The sequence below is a fragment of the Sus scrofa genome, chromosome 16, assembly GCF_054392235.1.
Source record: "Sus scrofa isolate SSC_HxYL_T2T_F1_AM1 chromosome 16, Sscrofa_HxYL_maternal_Yorkshire_Landrace_v2.0, whole genome shotgun sequence".
Taxonomy (NCBI): Eukaryota; Metazoa; Chordata; class Mammalia; order Artiodactyla; family Suidae; genus Sus; species Sus scrofa.
In genome coordinates this window covers 67268098-67283634 of record NC_139398.1, presented here as the reverse complement: position 1 = coordinate 67283634, position 15537 = coordinate 67268098, and the positions used below count along the sequence as shown (strand labels likewise).

General features: G+C 51.2%; 1 protein-coding gene across 19 annotated transcripts in view; it reads right to left on the bottom strand.

Annotated features, from left to right (window-relative positions):
- SLIT3 (slit guidance ligand 3) overlaps positions 1-15537 on the bottom strand; it is a 914676-nt gene that overhangs the window by 45523 nt on the left and 853616 nt on the right. For all 19 annotated transcript variants that reach the window (XM_085001790.1, XM_085001791.1, XM_085001793.1 and 16 more), the window contains 3 exons: positions 8677-8748; positions 6365-6528; positions 3408-3532 (listed from right to left, as the gene is read on the bottom strand). In XM_085001790.1, the coding sequence (XP_084857916.1) occupies positions 3408-3532; positions 6365-6528; positions 8677-8748 (361 nt within the window). The remainder of the gene's footprint in view (positions 1-3407; positions 3533-6364; positions 6529-8676; positions 8749-15537) is intronic.

The following is a 15537-nucleotide window of genomic DNA, read 5'->3' as shown; positions in this document are numbered from 1 at the left end:
GCGTTCGGGGTTGAGCCCATGTGTGAGCTTGGGTAGGTTTCTCACTTTTTTTGAATCTCAGTTTCCTCATCTATCAAAAGAGGATCATACAGCTTCTTTCAGAGGATGATTAAGGGCATGGGATAAGGAATACACGTAAACTGGGATTAACCATAGCTGTTACTAAACATGAAAGAGTGGCTACCATGCTTTTTCCGTTATCGCGTGGTTTCCCAAGGTCATTCACTAGCCGATGGCAAAAGGGAGACATCTGGGAATAGCTAGATGAATGCCAGACTTTGAGCTGGGGCTACAGATAAGGGTCCCTGGGCATTTATGACCTGCCTGAATCTCCAGGGCAGGGCAAAGCAGGGTGTGGTGGAGAAAAGTCCACCAAGCAGGACCCCCTGGAGTCTGCTCCTACTGGACAACTCCCCTCCCCACCTCGGCTTCCTCGGTTATCAAACGCAGCAGACTCAAGTGGGGGCTGCATTACACCCTTGGTCCTGAGCTGGAACCCCCTGCTTTCCTTTCTGCCAGGGACGAAGCCCAGCCAGGCAGAGCCACTGAGGGTGTAGTTCTGGGTGAGTCACTGAGTTGACAACAATCACCAGACAGCCACAAAACCATCACAGTGCTTGTCAATGGACAGTGAATGAAGTGGCCAAGAGCGTGTTTTCTGGAATCGGTTGGCTCTGAGCTTTGAATCCTGACAGCCTTACCTACTATGCCCAGTTTCCTCAACTGTAAAATAAGGGTCATTCTAGGACCTGCCTCCTGAGGCTTTGATGAGCAGCATGCAAGCTAATACACATAGCTTGTTCAGTACTTGTCAGTCCTCAAAGAGCACTCAGCAAATGCTAGTGCTAACTACTGTCAGGGCCATTATCCTCACCTCCATCACCAGCATCAGCATCCTCATCAGCATCCTCATCAGCATCCTCAACTGACCATCCCCATCACTCTCAGCATCAGCACCGCCATCACCATCATCCTACCACCGCTAACATCGCTACCACCGCCGCCATCATCACTAGCATCATTATCATCCGCAGTCACGGACTCTATACCTGCCTGGGCCCCACAGCTTCTTAAAGATCAAAATCTCTGTTGAGGTTCCTCCAAAACCTACCCCATGGATGCACCCTTAGCTCTGACACTGGGGGCCAGGCCTGCTTCACCGTGTCAAGGATAGTGGGAAGAATCCTGGGTCTCCCAACCTGGCTCCAGCGCTTTCAGACTCAGGCCCCCTTTAAAGAGAGGGAAGGGAGACTCCGGCCATGAAGCGGTTATCTTTCAACTAGGGATGGCACCACCCACCTCGTAAGGTGGTTATAAACATCAGAGGGAGGCATATAAATGCCTAAGGTCCAGTTGTCTGGTCCATAGTCAGTATTTACCAAGATATTATCCAAGTATGGAATCGGGCCTGTTTTAAACACAGGTTACCATTCTAGGAAAGCAGCTGGCAGTCCTTGACAGTCCAGTGTCACAGACTGAGACTCAGCTGGTGAAACCAGCAGCCAAGCACCTGTTCCTGATGGCCCATCCCACACCCTGGTGTGAGGGACTGTCCCAGAGGGTCAAGGTGTATGTCTATGTATAGCAGCCATAGGACAGCCGTGGAGTGCTTACTCAACATGAGGCACAGCAAGGCTGTGAGACAGGCCCCACTGTGCACATGAGAAGCCTGAGGGACCGCCTCTGGGCATCACCACACAGCTAGGAAATGACAAAGCCACACCTGCCGCTCTGCATAATTCCACAGCCCGAGTTTTCTCCACTGAATTAATACAAGGGAGTATACGAACTCATACTCGGGCCTCTTGAGTATAGTTGCTTAATTTCTATTCTTCCCCTACAGTGTGTATGAGAGAGAGAGTGTGTGTGTGTGTATAAGGGTGTGGATATGGGATTTCTGTGAGTTTGAGGCCCTGACTGGCTTCCAAGGAATCCTTCAGCTCTCCTGTCTCAGACCCATAGGTGGCGCTCTCACACTGTCTGCTGGAGGCATGGCTGCAGCTGAGGCCACCAGGGAGCACAGTTCCCCAGAGCCAGTCTGCTCCTCAAGCTTGTCACTACACACACACATCCACTTGGGGACAGGAGACGGGGCTGCCAGCTCCCTCCCGCTCAGCCTGGACCAGGTGTGCGCACTGAGCAGTCTGGAGGCTGGCTTGAGACTCGGTGTGCCTAGTGCTTTCTCATGGGAGCCCCAGGGAGGTTGGAATCTGGGGAGCCAGGAGGGTCCTGGGGAAGAGGACCCAGTCACGGCTTTGCTGACCCCAGTGAGGGGCTCTGCTATACAGGAAATCCCCCAGGGGAAGGCGGGGGGGGGGGACTTTGGAATCATGTAGTCTTGGGTCCTAACCCAACCCCGCTGCTTACAAGCTTGGGAGACTGAGTCAAGCCCTTTCCACAGTCTGAGGCCCAGTTTGCACATCTGTAAAGTGGAAATTAATGAGTCTTTTTTTTGGTGTGTGTGTCTTTTTGCCATTTCTAGGGCCGCTCCTGCGGCATATGGAGGTTCCCAGGCTAGGGGTCGAATTGGAGCTGTAGCCGCCGGCCTATACCACAGCCACAGCTACGCGGGATCTGAGCTGTGTCTGTGACCTACACCACAACTCATGGCAACGCCGGGTCCTTAACCCACTGAGCGAGGCCAGGGATCGAACCCACAACCTCATGGTTTCTAGTCGGATTCGTTAACCACTGAGCCACGATGGGAATTCCTGAGTCCTTCTTCATAGGGAGAAAGGTGAATAAAATGCCAAGAAGCGTACTCGGCTCATTGTCCCTAGTCTATGGATGTGAGCAGGGAGGTGCAATCATGTGTTCTAGAAGCTGCTGCGTGAGGAGGGAAAGACTGCCCAGGAATTAGCCTGGATTTCTGGGAGCTCCAGAGACCCGGGATCTCCATCCCCTGTGGGCTGATGGGAGTCTTTCAACAGTGAGGGTGGGCCTAGGAGCCCCTAAGCCTTTTCATTCCCCATCCCTGTATCCTCCTCAGGCTGGAACCTGCGCTTTCAGAGCTGACTGTCCGAAGGGTAGGGAGGGGAGGTGGGGGGAGGACCTGGGCATCCCCCTGGAAAGAGGTCAGGATGGTGGGTTCAAGGGGTGCCTCTACTTGGAGGCACTTTAACTTTCTGAGACTTAACTTCCCCACGCTCAGGAAAGAAAATACAAAAATTACACTTTCTCCCTATTTCACTACATCACTGTCAAGACTATACCAGGTCCTCTGTGATGGGCATGAGTACGATATGACGGGGCAGCCCCCACCAGTTCTGGGGAGAACAGGAGGGCTGCTGGCAAGTGCTATTTTGGGGTGACCTGCGGAGTTATCCACTATCCTTGGAGAAGGGAGGGTCAGCGGTGCATAGCGCCCCGCACTGGGCTGTGGATGCTGGGGGCACCTCCTGCCATACCTTGTAGCCGTAGGGACAGGCGCAGCGGTACAGCTCCACGGGATCCTGGCTACACGTCCCATTGTTCTTGCATGGGCTGGAGAGGCAGGCGTTGCACTTGGCCGCAATGTTGATGTCCACTGGCCCTGGACAGCAAAATCATGGAGTGTTGGTGGCAGGTCCCCAAGGAGGTTCACAGTCACCATTCCCTTCCCCCAGCTACCAGCCCCTCTCCATCTGTGTCCAGAGGGCATCTGGCCCTCTCCAGCCAGCACATCCAGTCCAGCTAGAGTCCCATTAATTCAGCCATCATCCAGTGAGGAAAAAAATCACAGTGGGACATCATTCAGAAGCACTTCTGCAGTCAAATCAATTACGGTAATTAGCCTGATCCGATTTTGGTGCTAATCTGCAAACAATGCACCATAATTAGAAACCCCTTGTGTATCTTTTTCCCCGGGAAGCTCTGGGCCCAGGCTCCTCTCGGACCTCCTACTCCTCCTTCCCATACACCCCTCCCCAAGGACTAGTCTGTGCCAGGCCAAGGAGGGCCCAAAGTGCGGGCTAAAAGCACACATAGGAAGTCCTCCTTGCAGAACCCTGCAACTAGCATGAAGAAGTAAGAAATGGCCCCATAAGACACCACAATAATGCTGACGGTGGATGATACACTTTGCATCCAGGACAGTTTTTTTTTTTTTTTCGTCTTTTTGCCATTTCTTGGGCCGCTCTTGCGGCATATGGAGGTTCCCAGGCTAGGGGTCGAATCGGAGCTGTAGCCACCGGCCTACACTAGAGCCACAGCAATGTGGGATCCGAGCCACGTCTGCAACCTACACCACAGCTCACAGCAACGCTGGATCCTTAACCCACTGAGCAAGGGCAGGGATCGAACCCGCAACCTCATGGTTCCTAGTCGGATTCGTTAACCACTGCGCCACGACGGGAACTCCCCAGGACAGTTTTAATGGTGTCCCACTCTCCTCAGCTGTAAGGGCTGAAGGGAGGGACGGCGTTGTCCCTACACAGAGCTTTGGGCTGCAGCCAGCCTGGACAAAGCCCTGGATACTCAGGCCCTACCTAATGTCAGGACTTTGACGGATCCCAGAAGCATCAGTTGGAGATTGGGTTGAGACAGATCCCAGGGTGAAGAGAAAAGAGTCTGACCATTTGCAGGTGGGGTGAACAGAATGGCCTGACTGAGAACCTATAACCAGCTGCCTCAACCCTGGCTTCACCTAAGAACAGGGACCTTGTCTGTCCCAGGGACACAAGGAAGCTTTAGAGGGTAAAGTCCATCTGTAAATCAGAATGAACACTGAGGTTCTAAGAGATAAACAACGGACATTCGCAAACAAACGGAAAGTAAAAAATTTTTTTTTGTTTTTTTAGGGCCGAACCCAAAGCATATGGAGGTTCCCAGGGTAGGGGTCGCATCGGAGCTGTAGCCGCCGGCCTAGACCAGAGCCACAGCAACTCGGGATCCGAGCTGAGTCTGCAACCTACACCACAGCTCACAGCAATGCCAGATCCTTAACCCACAAGCAAGGCCAGGGATCGAACCCGCAACCTCATGATTCCTAGTTGGATTTGTTAACCACTGAGCCACAACAGGAACTCCCAATATATATTTTTTTAAGCCATGGAAATTCCTGGGCTTGGGATTGAACATGCACCACAGTTGCAATCTGAGCCATGGCTGCGGCAACACTGGATCCTTAATGCCCTGTGCCACTCAGCAACTTCCTCTAAGGACAAGACAGAGAAAGGCTTTTATGCAGCCATAGCAAAAAACAAAACAAAACAAAACAAAAACAAAACAGGAACACTCTAAAAGTGTAAAACCAGGAACCGGGGGAGTTCCCATCATGGCTCAGTAGAAAGGAATCCAACTTGTATCCATGTGGATGCGGGTTCCCTCCCTGGCCTTGCTCAGTGGGTCAGGGATCTGGCGTTGCCGTGAGCCGCGGTGTAGGTCACAGATGCGGCTTGGATCCCGCGCTGCTGTGGCTGTGGTGTAGGCCGGCAACTGTAGCTCCGATTCAGCCCCTAGCCTGGGAACCTCCATATGCTGCGGGTGCGGCCCTAAAAAGCAAGCAAACAAATAAAAAAACCAGGACCTGGTTAAAGAAATCACGGTGGAGCGTTACAGCGAGGTGGTCACGACCAGGTACTCTGGAGTTCTCTTACCTGTGTGATCCTGAGACGTCCTCTAGCCTCGGTAAGCCTCAGTTTTCTCATTTTTAAAAATGACAGTAATACTAAAGTACACCCCACAGAGGCAGTGGGGAATTAAATGAATCCAGGGAAAGTGAGAATTAAATCATACATGAAAAAGTGCTTAACATAATGCCTGCCACCTAAGAATTCAGTAGTAGTTTATTATCATAGTAATCATGCAGTCAATCAAAATCTCATGTGCCCACAGTGTGCTGTAATAACACACTCTTAAGACTGTTGGGTAACAATACAGGTTACAGAGTTTCTTTCTCTCTCTCGCTCTCTTTTTTTTTTTTTTTTTTTTTTGTCTTTTTGCCTTTTTTAGGGCCGCTCCCACGAGCCACGTCTGCAACCTACACCACAGCTCACGGCAACGCCGGATCCTTAACCCATTGAGCAAGGTCAGGGATCAAACCCGCAACCTCGTGGTTCCCAGTTGGATTCGTTAACCACTGAGCCACGGCGGGAACTCCCAGACTTTCTCAACTAGGCAAAGATACGCAGGGTAAGAGGTCAATGAGGAATGTGTGAAATGCCAGCAGAGGGACTTGGGGAGTGAGTGACAAATGCACCCTCAGATGCAGGTCTATAACAGTTTCAGCATCTGAGTCTTTTTGTGAGTTGTGGGAAAAAATGGGGCAAGGGTTTGAGAAGTCACACCTGGAATCAGATGAACGATGCCTAGGTCTGATAGGCTGCTGGAGACAGAGGAGACCCCACGAGGGGCAGGGAGGGGTGGAGGGGTGGCCAGCACCTACCTTTGCACTGGAAGCGATGGGTGGGGGTGGTGAGCAGGAGTCGGTCAGCCATGGGCTCGGGGCTACTGCAGCGGGCGATGCCAGGCTCCTTGTAGCCCGCCTTCACCCACTCCGACAGCCAGCGCAGACTGCAGTCGCAGTGCAGTGGGTTGGTTCCCAGTGCCCTAGGAGGCAGAGCAGGAAGTCAGCCCTGCCCAATTTGGACCCAGTGTGGTCTGGGTCTGGGGCCTCTGGAAAAGCAGAATTTCCAAACTTTGGCTAGATTGGGACCGGCAGAGATATAATTTCCACGGGGGTGAAGTCAACGACTCCAGACTGGATCGCTAATCCCAAGCTCCTCCCGCCTCTGAGGCTTTGCTCTCACCTACCCTGGTAGGTAAGATTCCATTCTCAACTGACCCCCAATCCCAGAACCTCTGGGAGGTTCTCTGGACCTCTGGCCATCTGATGATCGGGCTCTCTTGCCCTCCTAAAGGGTACACTGGAGGGATGTCCTCTGCGGAGAAGGTTCTGGTACCCAGCAACCTACAAAGCAGCTTTCTACCACTGAAGGGGTTGAGACATGCCACCCCAAATACGCTGCTTTGGCTACTGACTATTTTGAGCTGAAGGTACTTGAGAAACAGCCGATGCAGGAAGGCCTCTCTCTATTCCCCCCTCTCTGCCTGACAGCACGTCCCATGTCCTGTGCGAGAGGTGTCCTTCCTGTACCAGGAAGAGAAGAACCTTCTAACACCAGAGACTGGGAGTGGACACTAGTATCGACCTATACAGACAAACCTACTAAAATAACCCTGATCTTCCCTCCGTTTCCCCCACGTATTTCTTCGTCACTGTCCCCTGATTTATGGCTTCAGCCCCAGTCCCTCTGTCTTGCTACAGCCCCACAGTTTATCGTTCTTTGTGTAAAGATGCACATGAGCGTTTGCCCAGTGGCTTCTTTGGGTCTTCGGTGTCCTTTTGGAAGGCTTCCATGTACACACAAAACTGTTAAAAGCATTTATGCGCTTTCCTCCTGTGCTTCTGTCTTATGTCAGGCTGGCCACAGAACCTAAGAGCGTGGGAGGCAGCTTTTCTTCCCTACACCACCACCGCAGGGGAGGGAAGCGGCATTGCCAGTGCAGGCTGGTCAAAGTGCCATCCAGGAAGAAAATATGAATACGGCTGCTTTGCTTGTTTGTTTTTTAGGGCTTATATGGAGGTTCCCAGGCTAGGGGTCGAAATGGAGCTACAGCCGCCAGCCACAGCCACAGCCACAGCCACGTGGGATCCGAGCCTCCTCTGTGACCTACACCACAGCTCTCAGCAACACTGGATCCTTTAACCCACTGAGCAAGGCCAGGGATTGAACCCGCATCCTCATGGACACTAGTTGGTCTTGTTACCACTGAGCCACAACAGGAACTTCCTTCTGCTTCTTTTCAGTCATAGCCTTTAACATTTTTATTTTTTGACTGTTTTATAACATGCACATATAATATACCGGTATTGTAGTCTATGGGCACAATACAAAAATAATTAAATATACAGAGAGTAGGCATAAAACTCAAATAATTTCACTGCAGAGGTAAGTAATACCTAAAATGTTGGGGCCCGGGCCTCCCCTGTGTAAAATGGGAGGGGATTTCTTGATGGCCCAGACGGTTGGCGTCAAGGCAAACCTGGATTTGAACCAGGTCTCTGCCACCTGCTATCTATGCAACCCTTGGACCCAGGCTTCAGACTTTATTTTTTTGGCTTTTTAGGGCCATACCCGTGGCATATGGAGGTTCCCAGGCTAGGGGTTGAATTAGAGCTGCAGCTGCTGGCCACTCCACAGCCACAGCAACACAGGATCCAAATCGCATCTGCCACCTACACGACAGCTCACGGCAATGCCAGATCTTTAACCCACTGAGGCCAGGGATCAAACCTGCAACCTCATGGTTAACTAGTCGGATGTGTTCCTGCTGCGCCACAATGGGAACTCCCCTTCAGCCTTTCTTAAATCCAGTTTCATTATGTCTAATAAGGGGATAAAAATGCCTTATTGCGGTAAGAAATACACGAGATAATTCATCTAAAGAGTGTAGCACACAGTAAGAGTTTTATGTTCATTCTTATTAAATATTTACATAATTGATGATGCCTCTGAAGGCATCTAGAGCGGAAAACACAAAACATGCACAACATGGGTTTGTTTTTGTAAATAAAACACTCAACGCATATGGGAAGAACGACACTGAGACGGTAACACTGACGGTATCCTCTCCGGCATTAGGATGCTTTTTGTTTTGAGCTGATACACGCTGGGGAGAAATGCAGCTACTTACAGATGGGACAGAGACGTCAAGTCATTGAAGGACCCTTCGGGAACGCTGGAGATGTCATTGCCATGGAGGGTTCTGAAAGAGAAGCACAGAGCCGAGGGTCAACCCTTAGGAACAGCTCTGAAATCAGTGGTGTCCCAGGCTGGCCAGTCTCTCTGCACTCAGGGTCCTGCTGTCAGCTGGAGGGGGCGCCTCCTTCATGTCAGATGCAGGGATGTTTCAGGGCCCAGATCAGCAGCAGGGATGTCGGGGGTAGATGGTTTGGGAAAGACAAAGATGGACCTCTGGTTTTTTGTTTGTTCGTTTGTTTTTCTGGGCTACCCCTGTGGCATATGGAAATTCCCAGGCCAGGGCTCAAATCAGAGCTGCAGCTGCAGGCCAATGCCACAGCCACAGCAATGTGGGATCTGAGCCACATCTGGTACCCACACCACAGCTCACAACCACACCAGATCCTTAACCCACTGAGCGAGGCCAGGGATGGAACCGGAATCCGCATGGATGCTAGCTGATTTCGTTTCTGCTGCGGCACAATGAGAACTCCCAGAGATGAACTTCCGAATTGTACAGACTTGGGATGGAATCAGAAGTCAGCCCCTTTCAGCTGTGGCACACTGGGTGGGTTCCTTTCCTTTTTCTGGGCCTCCATTTTTGCACCTGAAACATGGAGAGAGCCGTCTCCTGGAGGCATTGGGGTTTCAGAGAGAATGTGAGATCCGTGGCTCAGACCGGAAGTTCTGGAGCTGGGCTGCTTGTGTTCGAATTTTGACTCTGCCACTTATCGGCTGTGTGACTGTGGGCAAAGTTACTTACCCTCTCTGTGCCTTGGTTTCCTACTGTAAAACAGGAAAGAAAGTAGAACGATTGGCCACAGAGGATGGTTGTGGGTGCATGAATCCATGCAGAGCCTGGCATTTTCTGAGGACTAAATGGTTAAGCGCTATAAATTTTTGCGAGAGGGTCTTGAACAATGTCTGGGGCAGAGGAAGAAATTGGTCCCTAGAGAAATTTTCAGAGGGACTGAGAAATGCTATCAATCAGCTCATGAGATGGGGGAGGGGGCACTCAGCTCCCGGGGAGAGTCCCTGGAGTCGGACATTCATCTTTATGGGAAAGGGTTTGGCCACACACGTGAGTCTCGTGCTTCTGTCCATCTGAGTGCATTTTCCGGCAATACGCTGGAGGGGCCAGGCAACCTGCTTGGTATTAATCATACCTCTCTCCACCCTGCGGTGTAGTAGCTGGGAGCTTTTCTCACTTGCAGAGTGGTGGCACCTACTGAGCTTTCAATAATGCCTGGAGAACAGGTCTGTGAAAAAAAATCGAAGGGACCGGCCCGGCTGCTCAAGTAGCAACATGAGCAAATCCACATGTTGGTGGGTTCTACCCTCCACGGAAGGATTGATCACCGGCTGCATACAAAAGATCCCCGAACTGATGACTCACTTCGGGTCTGGCCCATGAAATGCAAGGTGGGTGACCCAGGTCGAAAGGCAAAGCTTCCCTTAGTGACAGCTGGGCACTGTCCCCTGTGCTATGAAGGGTGAGTTAAACAAAGGGGTGATTAACGTTGGCTGTGCAAGTGTAAGCAGGGTCATAACTTATGAACTGGCTCTTTTGTTTGCCTTTTCCCTGAAGTGAGCCTGTGCTGGGTCTTCTGCCGAAATAGAGACACGAACTTAATTATACTTCATAATGAGCAGAGCCCCTCAAGCTGGCTGAGCACTGGCGCTAAGACACAGGCAGATTTCTGAGGCCCATTCCCAGAACCTCTGATCCAGTGGGTTTGGGGTGGGGCCTGAGATTCTGCATTTCTAACAAGGTCCGAGGCGATGCTACTGCTCCTGGTCCCCACTGGACCACACTTCGTTGTCCCCAGTGGTCACCCTCATCGCCATAAACTCCTCCCCTCCTTACGTCCCCCCAGATCCCTGGTCTCCCCGTCCTCGACACTTAGGCAGCCAGACCAGCAGGAAGAGGGTAACCAGTCCTCTAAAGAGTGTTTGCAGGAGCTTCTCGCCTCCCTGGGTAAGAAGGAGCTAGAAGTACTTCCTAACACTTTTTATCAGTATCATTTAGCCTCTAATTCATGTGGTTATTTATGAATCTCACCGGCTCCCGCCTGCTATTAACTTGGATGACTTCATGGCTGCTTGCTGTTTGGCAAATGCACCCAGCCCCGTGGTTAATCATTTCCGAACGCGGCTCGGGCCCCTGGAGAGGCACAAAGCCCTAATTTAAAAACACCAAATGACCCAAAGGCGGCTTTGGTACTGTGACTCCTGCAAGTCACACTTCCATTTATTATGAGCTGAGCCGCTGAGATCTCTATAAACTGCAGAGTAACGGGGCTGTAATTTACTGGGACGACGCGAAAGAAATCTGCCTACGCTGCAGGTTCTGGCTCCTGGTTTGGCCCCCAAAGAAGGACTCTTGCACGTGCAACGACCCTCCTAAAGGATGCCAGGGCAGTGGGACAAAGTACCCTCCCAGGAAGCACCCCCCCTCTTCCCCTCTCCTTCTTCCTTACACCTCATGGGGGGCTGGTGCTGGCAAGTAACTCTGGACGTGGAATGACTCAACTTCCAGCCCCTGCGACGGCTTTTTCCCTCCTGCCTCTGAGGAGGTGTTACAGCAGATCAGAGAATTTCAGGATGCAGATGAGGGCATCGTGGGAGCAACAGGAGGGCACATCCATCCTGTATCAGCTCTGGGTTGCCTGCATCTCAGGTCTGCAAATCCCTAGGCACTCACAGCTTGTGTGATAGCGGGCAGGAACTCTCCTCGTCCTAATGTGGGTTGTGGTGGGTGAATTCTCCTCTGAGCAAAGAGGCCACTCCCAGGACTAACCCCCTTCATCTCCTGGGTCCCCAGTGGTCACCCCTCATCACCATAAACTCCTCCCCTCCTTACTTCCCCTGGAGGGAAGGTCTGGAGTCAGGCAGCCTGGGTTGGAATCCCTATTCTGATAATCACTATCTGTGTGACCGGAGACAAGTGACATCCTTTCTGTAACTCCAATTTCTCCTTACGAAAAACGGAGGCATTATTAGTAGCTACTTGTCGTAGATAGCTTTTAGGGGGTGTGGGCCGATCACAGTCTCCTCTTTTCTGTAACAGCTCCTCCCTCTTTCACTGGGGAGTCACCCCTCCCGACTTTTCAGTCCAAGTGTTTGGCCTCATGGCAGAGCTCTGGGCCCCGGTCTGCCCAACTGAAGTCAGAGTGACTGGTTTGAGGGTGAGCATGTGACCAAAGTGGGCCTATGACAGATGTTTCTGGGGCTCTCCTTGGAACTACTACGGTGGAGGCAGTTTCATTCTGAGAGGCAGAAAGAGGCATTTCTGACAGTACCATTGGAGTATCTGCATCCAGCCCTAGAATCGAGGCACTACTACTGAATTTCTCAGATACCTGCATCGGTAAATTCTCTTTTTCTGCCTAAGGTGGTTTGAACTGATTTTCTCCCCCCACCTTTTTTTTTGCCTTTTTTTTTTTTTTTTTTTTTTACCTTTTCTAGGGCTGTTCCCATGGCATATGGAGGTTCCCAGGCAAGGGGTCTAACCGGAGCTGTAGCCACCAGCCTACGCCAGAGCCACAGCAACTCGGGATCTGAGCCACGTCTGCGACCTACACCACAGCTCACAGCAACACCAGATCCTTAACCCACTGAGCAAGGCCAGGGATTGAACCTACAACCTCATGGTTCCTAGTCGGATTCGTTAACCTGTGAGCCACGACGGGAACTCCGTCCCCCCTACACCTTTTTTTTTTTTAAATCTTTTTAGGGCCACACCCACGGCATATGGAGGTTCCCAGGTTAGGGGTCCAATAGGAGCTGTAGCCACTGGGATACACCACAGCCACAGCACTGCCAGATCCAAGCTGCATCTGTGACCTACACCACAGCTCACGGCAACACCGGATCCTTAACCCACTGAGCAAGGCCAGGGATCAAACCCAAAACCTCATGGTTCCTAGTTGGATTCATTTCTGCTGTGCCACAATGGAACTCCTAAATTTTTTTTTTTTGGTGGCACCAAAGGGCCAAACAAGGACCATAGTTTGAAGGTCACAAGGAGTCACCTTGTGGCCCACCAGAACTGTATGAAGTTCAACATCTGGTCAGAAATGGAATGGGGTTGTTTGGGAAGGGAGTGAGCTCTTGGTCTCTGACGGTAATCAAGCAAAGGTTTGCAGAGATGTCAGAAGGAGGGTCCAGGCAATGGCTTGAGCAGTAAGAAACAGCTCCATGGGCATAAACAGCCATCACATTTTTATTTCAGGGACCCGGAGCTGAAAACACGGAGGAGGATGAATGACAACCCTGCACGCCCCCTCATGAGCCCGCCCTGACACAGTCCTCCCAAGGCTGATTCCACATGGCCCTCCTGCGGCCGGGGCTAGGCGGTGACAGCTGGGACCACACACACACCACACATACACACAAGGCCATGGAGGCGTGTGGGGCAAAGATCAGGGAGCACACAGGTCCCTGAAGAAGGACCAGAAGGTCCAGGAGAATGTTCTCTTCCGGCTTTTTTTAGATTAGGAGTCAGGTAGGAAAATCTACTTTCACACCATGTTTTGTCCCGAGTTTCCTGACCAACGTCCGACCTCTGAAATGCACTCATCTCCACTCGCTGATACGCGCACACAGCGCGTGCGCTCTCTTGAATGTCAGTCTTTCTTCCTGCTTTCCAGAACACTCTCTGCCTTTGTCTACAGCCGAACCCGTGATGCTCATGCTCCTCCCTCACCCCAAACTGCCCACCTCCCGGGGTGGATGGTCATTTCTTTCTTTTTTTTTTTTGTCTTTTTGCCATTTCTTGGGCCGCTTCCGCGGCATATGGAGGTTCCCAGGCTAGGGGTCGAATAGGAGCCGTAGCCACTGGCCTACGCCAGAGCCACAGCAACACGGGATCCGAGCCGTGTCTGCAACCTACACCACAGCTCATGGCAACGCCAGATTGTTAACCCACTGAGCAGGGGCAGGGACCAAACCTGCAACCTCATGGTTCCTAGTCGGATTCGTTAACCACTGCGCCACGACGGGAACTCCGCTGGTCATTTCTATTACTTTCATCCAATTAATGAGACCCTTTAAAAGCGAGAAAAGAATATACACAGGCCCACGTGCAGTTAGATACCACGATTCCTGATGTCAAAAATCCTATTTTGTTTCCCAAGCCTCCAATTATCAATATGTCACTGTCTCCACTCATCTCTGTCTTCATTTATTACAGCAATGCCTTGATATCACCAGTGAGAGATCACTGGGTTTTTCATTGGCTCCTGTGGTCCTTCTCCATGGTTATCGGTGTTTAGCAGTTATAACTAGAACATATACACAAATCAGGTTTCCTTTCCGCATGACACCGTGGGGTAAACAGGTTCCCACACTGCTCTCTAGTTTTCCTCTTTACCTCTTTCAATAATGGCACTTCATTGACGGGCTGCATCATGCTTTCCTTAAATATTTCCCCTCTGTGGCACTTCTGGATAATACGCAAAATTTACGTTAAAAATACCAGTGCAACCAAGATCTGAACGCAGAGAACCTTTCTGTCTGTTTGGATTAACCTCTAGTAAAAATTCCTAAATGTGCAATTACTGGGAGAAAGGATGCAAATATCATAAAAGAAATGCAGCCCATAAACATTTAAATTTTTCCTGCCTTGGCCCTTAAGCAGGAAATAGCTGCTCCCCACTGAGGCAGATGGTGGGAAAGAGGGCCTCTAAGATCCCTTTCTATGAGATAACCACGATTCTAAAATGATGATGCAGAGTTCCTGTCATGGCTCAGTGGTTAGTGAATCTGACTAGGAACCACGAGGTTGCGAGTTCAATCCCTGGCCTTGCTCAGTGGGTTAAGGATCTGGCCTTGATGTGAGCTGTGATGTAGGTCGCAGACGCAGCTGGGATCCTGTGCTGCTGTGGCTGTGCTGAAGGCTGGCAGCTACAGCTCCGACTGGACCCCTAGCCTGGGAACCTCCATGTGCCGTGGGTGCGGCCCTCACAAAGGTAAAAAAAAAAAAAAAGATGAAAAAAGCCTACTGATTCTGAATTTAAGAAGCAGGCACAAAGGGAGTTCCCATCGTGCTGCAGTGGTTAACAAATCCAACTGGGAACCATGAGGTTGCGGGTTCGATCCCTGCCCTTGTTCAGTGGGTTAACAATCCGGCGTTGCCGTGAGCTGTGGTGTAGGTCACAGACGAGGCTCAGATCCCGCATTGCTGTGGCTCTGGTGTAGGCCGGCAGCCACGGCTCTGATTGGACCCCTAGCCTGGGAACCTCCATATGCCGCCGGAGCGGCCCAAGAAATGGCAAAAAGACAAAAAAAAAAAAAAAAAAAAAGATGCCAAAAGCCTACTGATTCTGAATTTAAGAAGCAGGCACAAGCATGTGGTATGTCTATGTGGCCTCCTGGTGAACTAGTGACAGCAGGGTTCTGGAGGGCCACCAACGAGGAAGGAGGAAAAGGACACCCTGGGTGGGGGGTGACGTGCACCCCACCACCCTGGCAGACAGATAAATGGACAGGCAAACCATTCCCTCTTTTTCCCCTTCACATGTTGAGCTGCCCCCACCAGAACTCTTCTAATTATAGGCACACGGATCCCATTAAAATGGCAGGTCCCACCTTCTGGCAGCCAAGCTGTACCCAGAACCAGAGGACCAGGCTGGGATTAAGAGGGAATGGTGTGGCGGGGTGGGGAGCAGGTCCAGCCCCAGTTCCAGCCAATGAGATGTGTCCATCTCTCACTGCGTTCATTTCAAAACAGGGACATGGTTCTGCTGATGTTTCCATTCTCCAGCTCCCCAGAGAAGGTGGATAATAAATAAGTGACAATAACAGATTGCAC